The sequence below is a fragment of the Sinocyclocheilus rhinocerous genome, unplaced genomic scaffold, assembly GCF_001515625.1.
Source record: "Sinocyclocheilus rhinocerous isolate Xijiao unplaced genomic scaffold, SAMN03320098_v1.1 scaffold2049, whole genome shotgun sequence".
Classification (NCBI taxonomy): Eukaryota; Metazoa; Chordata; class Actinopteri; order Cypriniformes; family Cyprinidae; genus Sinocyclocheilus; species Sinocyclocheilus rhinocerous.
In genome coordinates, this window is record NW_015659530.1 from 608,184 (window position 1) to 616,958 (window position 8,775).

General features: G+C 34.7%; 1 protein-coding gene across 1 annotated transcript in view; it reads right to left on the reverse strand.

Moving 5' to 3' along the window:
- Positions 1-460: 460 nt before the first annotated feature.
- LOC107723938 (semaphorin-3E-like) overlaps positions 461-8,775 on the reverse strand; it is a 70,015-nt gene continuing 61,700 nt past the window's right edge. The window contains exons 13-18 of the mRNA XM_016532668.1: positions 6,711-6,802; positions 6,564-6,605; positions 6,047-6,213; positions 4,245-4,312; positions 2,807-2,934; positions 461-1,135 (exon numbers count right to left, since the gene is read on the reverse strand). Of these exons, the coding sequence (XP_016388154.1) occupies positions 680-1,135; positions 2,807-2,934; positions 4,245-4,312; positions 6,047-6,213; positions 6,564-6,605; positions 6,711-6,802 (953 nt within the window). The 3' untranslated portion in view covers positions 461-679. The remainder of the gene's footprint in view (positions 1,136-2,806; positions 2,935-4,244; positions 4,313-6,046; positions 6,214-6,563; positions 6,606-6,710; positions 6,803-8,775) is intronic.

The following is an 8,775-nucleotide window of genomic DNA, read 5'->3' on the forward strand; positions in this document are numbered from 1 at the left end:
GGAAATTCAGCGTTGCCATCATAAGAATAAATTACTTTTTAAAAATGCATTAAAACACCTTTAAATTGTAATCATATTTTACAATACTACTGCTTTAACTGATTTGTTGCTCAAGAAACAATTTTCTTATTATCAATGTAAAAAAAATAAATAAAAATAAACAGTTGAGCTGTTCAATATTTATGTGGAAACTGTGATAAAAAAAAATCTGAATTACAGGATGCATAAAAAGTTCAAAAGAACAGCATTTATTTGAATCAGAATTTTTTTTGTAACACCAAAAAGTCTTTATTGTCAATGTTTTAATAAATTTAATGTGTCCTTGCTGAATAAAAGTATTTATTTATAAAAAAAAAAAATCTTAATGACCCCAAATTTTTGAATGGTAGTGTAAATCATCAGAAAAAAAAATTGCAATGTAGTTTATTTGTGTCATTGCATAATTTAAACGGTTTTATTTTGCTTTCACACATCTATGAAAAATGACCTAGTGTACCTTTTAAAATCTGGCATATTGACTACAGATTAATGGTTTTCAGGTAAAATGATGCAACTCTAAAGACTCTAAAAGAAATGCTTTAATGACTTACCAATCATTCCTTTTTTAATAATAACAATAATAAAACTGTCTATATGTAATCATCTGCACTGAGCATGAGTTTGAATGTTCTAACAGTCTTTACTGTCCCTGTGTGTGTCGAGGTGCCCGTGCTCTCGCCCGCTGCTCTGCCCCGGGTGTGTACCGCCATTTGGGTGCCATTCCCTTGAGTTTCTTCCTCTTCCTGTCAGACACGCACCACACCTTCTCACAGTACTGCTCCACCTGCTGGAAGTTGCTGTAGCCAATCAGCTGCATGAAATCCTTGTACCAGAGCTTTGAGGAGGATGGAGCGGAGGGCAGGCTGGGGAAGGGGCAGGGAGGAGGTCTGTGTGGAGAATCGCCTTCATCTTCCTCGCCTTTATGCAACAAACCCTCCACTTTCCCCTCATCCAACACCTCCAAAGTGACACGCACCACCGTCTGGACAAAGCCGTGCTCTGTGGACTGGCACACGTAGACCCCTGTGTCTCCCTTCGCTATTTTAAGGAGCAACAGGCCGTGGGGGGTTTGAATCACACGATCATCGCCTTTCACCTGGAGGAGAGAAACAGCATGCAAAGGACACTATCAAATTTGTGTACTTCGCTTGATAGGCTGTTCTGGCTGGTTTCTAGACTGGTCCAAGTCAAATGAGTCCACTTCCAAGTCTTAGTTATATAATCAGATTTTCAAGTAACTAGTAAAGTAATGTATTACTTTTAAATTTACAACAAAATTTACAAGAGTTACTTTTTCAAATAAGTAACGCCAGTTACTTTGTTTTCCCATTTATTCACTAACATCTCTCCTGTCCCTGTGTTGAGAGAAATTGGGAGTAAGTGCAGAGGCACTTCTTTCAGCCTGAGGCTTAGTAAATTAACTTTACAGTTGTCAAAAATATAACCTTTGGGTTTTTTGTTACCAAAAACAAATAAGCAAGCCCAGCCCAGGTGAGGTAATGTGCAAGTAATGTAATGGATTACTTACCGTAAAAAGTAACTAAATACTTACATTAGTTACATTTTATGGAGTAACCCAATATTGTAATGCATTACTTTTAAAAGTAACTTTCCACAACATTGTTAACCCACATGATTTAAGGTAAAATTATGCACTATATATATGAAAATAAAATGCTTTTGGGGAATCTGTTCTAATCCCTAAACTCAAGTTAAAGCAATTGTAATAGTGTTGCTCGGCTTAACTAATATTCTTGATACATGTGCCATTATTTAAAGTCTAATTTACCATGATTCTGCTGAGAGATGTCTTGGAGATGTCTTGGAGCACAGTGATGGTCAGAGTGACATTATTCTTTTCTATTTAAGACAAACTGAATCACTAGGGGCTATATTACCCAGCCTCCCTGTGGTCAGAATAGTAAAATGAATCTTTCATCTATATTTAACAGCCCTCTCTCAGCAGGGGTTCAGACCATAGCTTGTGATGAAATAATTTCTGAGCCTGACCATATGAGCCATATGACCATATATTATCCAAGTAAACTCTGCACACACACACACACGTGTGTATATATATATATATATATATATATATATATATGAAAAAAGAAATGAAATTGAAAAATGTGAAAAAAAGTGAAGAGCTCTGTATTTATCCCATCCAAAGTGCACACACACAGCAGTGAACACACACCCGGAGCAGTGGGCAGCGATTTATGCTGCGGCGCCCGGGGAGCAGTTGGTGGTTTGGTGCCTTGCTCAAGGGCACCTCAGTCGTGGTATTGAAGGTGGGAGAGAGCGCTGTACATTCACTCCCCCAACCCACAATCCCTGCCGGTACGAGACTCGAACCCGCAACCTTTGGGTTACGAGTCCGACTCTCTAACCATTAGGCCACGACTTCCCCATATATATATGTATAAATGTATGTAAATTAAAAAAGTTCTCAGGGTTAGGGATTAGGAAAGTATTATGTCATTTTAATATAACATAACATAACATAACATATAACATAATACATTTTATTTAAAATGCTAAAAGTCTGTTTTACAATTATATATTATTATGGAGGCAAAATTATTTTTTTAATATAAATTATTTATCCTTTTTTCCTTCTATAATTATAAAAATAAAAAGTTAGAGTTAGAGTTAGGTTAGTTATATAATATAATAAATATACTATAATATACTATAATATAATATATTAAACACATTTTATTTAAAATGATAAAAGTCTGTATATTCTGCATGCATGTGTTTGTACCTCCTCCATATCCACGCCATGTTGAATGTACCATGTTACAGACGCCTGCAGTGATCGTGGTCTGCACTCCAGCAGGGTACTATTGTTCTCCACACCATATACCAGCTTTTCTGAGATGATTTGTTCCTCTGTAACACAAAAATAGCCACATACTGAACAGCCTAGTCTAACATATTCCTTTTAAGGTGATATTTTCAACACCGAACACAATCAACATCTTGCAACAGAATTCAAACTTGTGTCACTGTTGACATTGTGTTTTCATTTTTATGTTCTCAGTAAACACAGTCTTACATTCAAGAAATTCATATACGGTGCTCATGGCGGAGACTCCTGCAGGTATCTAAGCACACAATCTGAATGCATCTTGTGAACAGATACTGTCAGTATTCAAGGGATAGAGATTTTTTTTTATATATATATTGCATTCAAAGGAGCTCCGGGGTACAGTTCTTCCACAGTTTTTTTTTCTTTCCCTTCTGTTTCATTTTTAACTGTGTTTTCACTTTTGTCTGCCTTAGTTATTTTCAAATGTGAGCCTGGACCACAAAACCAGTCTTAAGTCGCTGGGGTATATTTGTAGCAATAGCCAAAAAAACATTGTATGGGTCAAAATTATAGATTTTTCTTTTATGCCAAAAATCATTAAGATATTAAGTAAATATCATGTTCCATGAAGATATTTAGTAAATTTCCTACTGTAAATATATCAAAACTTAATTTTTGATTAGTAATATGCATTGCTTAGAACTTAATTTGGACAACTTTAAAAGCGATTTTCTCAGTATTGTGATTTTTTTTGCACCCTCAGATTCCAGATTTTCAAATAGTTGTCCTAAAAAACCATACATCAATAGAAAGCTTATTTATTCAGCTTTCAGATGGTGTATAAATCTCAATTTAAAAAAATTCACCCTTATGACTGGTTTTGTGGTCCAGAGTCACAAATGTGCTGTAAAAAAAAGAAAAGAAAAAAAAAGCACACTGACCCAAAACATTTGAATATTTTGTCACTAAATATATAAAACATTAAATATACAATATCTATATCTATAGATATTATAGTTACAGTATGCCTTAAAGTTCTTTCCACCATAATCAATCATTTAAAGTTTTGAATTTTTACTTTTTTCACATTATTAATATCTTTTAACTTCAAAATGAACGTTGTAATGATATCAGAGCTTATATTTGAAGTAGATTTGATTCGAGATGAAATGGAGAAAAATAATTTCTGGAATAAAGGAACTGGGCAGTCACTGTCACAGGATGTCTGTCTGCTAACGTAAAAGCACCATCTGTGCATAAAGTGCCAGAAACTCTCATTAACTGTACTCTGACCTCTTCAACTTTCACAGATCTCATCCGCCTCATTTTTCCCTATAAAGTTTCTAAGACTCTAATATCCTTCATTGATCAAGCTCTGGCCAGAACATACCGCTAAGCTGAAGCCCGTTGCACTGCTGAACCGCGTTGCCATGGCGGACGTCTTGCCGTCTGAAGCGCCTATAGAATAAAAGAGAAAAATGAGACATTGATATAACCCAGACACAGCCCGCATGTCTGCCTGCAATTGTCATAATATCATCCTGCCGCCCAAGGTGTGTAACAGCACAGGGAGGTGACAGAAATTCAATCAGACTCGCTCTGGTTTTTGTCCGTACTCTTTGAGCAATGACTCTGACAGGCATTTGGTGCCGATTGTGCGCGACTTCTCTGGCTTTGCATACAAAGTGAGCGTGTGATGGGTATTAATATGGGTGAAAGGTGTTAGCATCAATCGCTAACAAGCTCAGACTGATGACCACACTGAGACAGCTGACAGGCCTTTGAGTCAGGATCAGGGAAACACTCCCACTCGCCCTTCGCTCCGATACGCTCGGCACACACGCACTACCCTGCGGCTAAGTGAAACATAAAAAGAGCTCTCACAAAAACACACACTCTCCAAGTTCACTGAGCACACTAATGGAAACACTGGGTTGGAAAGCGAATGAGATTATGGTGCACATACACATTCTGACAAGCTAGAAACTGTGGACTAAAAAAAGTTGCTTAATCAAGAAATGCATTAATAACCTAATTTTGCAATGCAAGACATGGAAATAAACCGCATAATCTTTTCCAAATGTCAAGACCAGTGTACCAGTCCAAGACTTATATTTACAGAGCAGTTTTATGCACAGACCTGCCAAATGAGCACGTTCTTTTAGTGTGTTTGTTTAAGATTAAAAGATTAAATGTTAAGAGGCATATGATGTAGTGACTTCTACTAAAAGAGGTTTAAAGGAAAATATTGCCATCCTTGGAGAACATTAAAATCTACATTAATAACCTAAACAATTAAGAACAAATTATGTATTTGCTGTAAGCAATAAATCTATAAAATAACATGTAAATATTATTATAAATATTTATAAATAGTAGCTAATAAATTGACCTATCATTATTATTATTATTAACAACAACAACAACAATAATAATAATAATAATACATTTAAATTCAATGGCACTAAAAAGTATTTAAACCTTAAATACATAAATAAATAAATAAATAAATAAATATGAATATTATTGCATTACATGACAAAATCTCAAACCAGCAAATCTGCATTTATTTCAACAAAAAATGACAAAATAGTTGCATTAGATTTCAAATAAAAGATACATTGTTCAAAATTAGCTATTTGGACACTTTCTAGTTGTGCAATTTCTACTTTTCATATCTATGTAATGAGACGATGTTAAGTATAACTTAATCTGAATAATTCTAAAATAATTTTGAATTTAATTATCTACATTTTATATATATATATGTGTGTGTGTGTGACCCTGGACCACAAAACCAGTCATAAGGGTCAAGTTTGTGAAATTGACATTTGTACACCATCTCAAAGCTGAATAAATAAGCTTTCCATTGATGTATGGTTTGTTATGATAGGACAATATTTGGCCGAGATACAACTATTTGAGAATCTGGAATCTGTGCAAAAAAATCTAAATATTGAGAAAATCGCCATATTTGGAACAAAATATATATATATATTTGGAACACTTCAAGGGTGAGTAAATGATGACAATTTATATATATTTTTAGGTGAACTATCCCTTTAAGGCCTTATTCCCTGTAAATTTGCTTTGGAACAATATGTAAAGTGAAAAGTGCTACACAAATAAATATGACTTGACTTAATATATAAGTTATACATTTACTATATATCTTTATGAAATTGCTGGTACCTTTTTGTATACAGCCCAGCGGGGTAGTACCGGGAACATGTGAACCCGTCCCATGCACAGTAGGGGTCTCTGGCCAGGCAGCAGTCGGCGCAGGCTGAACCGTACAGCCCACACTGGTGCACACGGATCTGTGTTACACCCAGCTCAGAGCCCACGTACAGCTGTTGCTATGGAGACACAAACACTGCTGTCAACCGCTTTGTTACATGTGATGAATGCCATTACGTCCAAATCACCACGTTAGCATAATGATGCAGATAAAATCATTCTACAATTATTTGTGTGCATTGTAAATATTACCGTAATAACACAGAAGAAAAGATGCTCATATTTGATTCATAATATTTACTAATGACTGCAAGAATTAATAATTAACTATGAAGCATCTGACTTGTTAGAAAGGCTGGATTTGCCATAGGTATCAAGATGATCACTCATGCATGAAAAGTTTACTCAATACCACCATTTCCAGGTGGAAAACTAGAGTGTCTGTGAGGACCAACTGAGAAAGTCTTACTCGCTTGGTAGAGATGAGGATCTCTGTAATAGGAACAGGGACCTAGAATGAGAAGAAAAAAAAGTGTTTAGTGTGAAGATTGTTTCTAACGGAAATGAAATGGTTTCAATATAAAGATAAAAAGTCCCCCAAAGGACTTCTGATGACCTTGAAAACTTGCAATTCCTCCAGAAGAACTTCTTCAACTGTGTCGGCTTCTTTGTTGTAGATTGTGATCATTTTTAATACTACAGAATTATCTGAGTTAAAGAGAGAGAGGACCAGAATTATTTACTTATGAAATACATTTTATGTATTATTATTATTATTATTACTACCACCCTATTTTAATCCGTTTATTTTTTTCTGAAACGTGTTTGTAATGTTTTTTTTTTTTTTTTTTTAAAGTCTTATATGCTCACCAAGGCTGCAATTATTTGATCAACAATAGAGTAAAGAGTGTAATATTGTGAAACATTTGTACAATTTAAAATGACTGTTTTCTGATGATTTAACATTTTAAAATGTAATTCTTGTAATGGCTGCATTTTCAGCATCATTACTTCTCCAGTTTTCAGTGTCACATGATCCTTCAGAAATCATTCTAATATGTGACCCTGAACCACAAAAGCAGTCTTAAGTCGCTGGGGTATATTTGTAGCAATAGCCAAAAAAACATTGTATGGGTCAAAATTATCGATTTTTCTTTAATCCGTTAATTATTTTCTGAAACGTGTTTGTAATGTTTTTTTTTTTATTTTTTTTTAAAGTCTTATGCTCACCAAGGCTGCAATTATTTGATCAACAATAGAGTAAAGAGTGTAATATTGTGAAACATTTGTACAATTTAAAATGACTGTTTTCTGATGATTTAACATTTTAAAATGTAATTCTTGTAATGGCTGCATTTTCAGCATCATTACTTCTCCAGTTTTCAGTGTCACATGATCCTTCAGAAATCATTCTAATATGTGACCCTGAACCACAAAAGCAGTCTTAAGTCGCTGGGGTATATTTGTAGCAATAGCCAAAAAAACATTGTATGGGTCAAAATTATCGATTTTTCTTTTATGCCAAAAATCATTAGGATATTAAGTAAAGATCATGTTCCATGAAGATATTTTGTAAATTTCCTACTGTAAATATATCAAAACTTAATTTTTGATTAGTAATATGCACTGCTAAGAACTTCATTTGGTCAACTTTAAAGGCGATTTTCGCAATATTTATTTTTTTGCACCCTCAGATTCCAGATCTCGGTCAAATATTGTCCTGTCCTAACCAACCATACATCAACAGAAAGCTTACCGATTCAAAAAATTGACCCTTATGACTGGTTTTGTGGTCCAGGGTCACATATGCTGATTTCATGCTGAAGTAATATTTCTTATTATTATCTGTTCAGTATAATAATTATTATGTTGGACAGTTGAGCTGTTTTTTTTGTTTTTGTTTTTTTGTGGCAACCACATTTTTCAGGATTCTTTGATGAACAAAGTTCAACAGAACAGGATTTATTGGAAAGAGAAAGCTTTCGTAAAATTTAAATGTCTTTACTGTCACTTTTGATAAATCGAATGCATCCTTGCTGAACAAAAGCATTAATTTCTTTCAAAAAATAAATAATAAATAATCTTAAAAACTCAAAACGGTAGTGTATATCTTCTAAAATAATTGTCAACTTTTTAGAAATACACTAGCTTATAGTTGGTTATTAATAAAATAATAGTTTATTGTTATGTTCCTTTAAAAAGCAAAACATAAAAAATAAGCTACTGCAAACATTTAGTATGACACAAGCAACAATTACATAAAGCCTATGACTGTGGCAAATCAGGTGTAAAAGAAAATATAGGTACTAAAATTGAATACCAGTCCCAATGAAGAGAACATTGTAGTGTCCGTCCTCAGCTTCCACCCGGTCCACTGCCAGCTGTGTGAGTTTACGTCCTCCTTCAGTGTCCAGCAGAATGGGCCGTCTGTGAACGGGCTGCACCGCCTGGAACATGAGGGGATGGGAACGCACAAAACGCAGAACCTCATCCGGATACTCCTTTGAACTGGAAAACTGGCCTCCATTTATCTTACTGGCGCACTGTGAGAGACCAAAATCAGTAAATATGAGTACCACATGAACAGAGTTCTCCAAGTCACGAAAGCCTTTCAGGTCTTTCATTTTGTTGCTCCTGATCTGAGAACAGCTCCCCCGCTTCTCGCTGCTATAACCTTATAG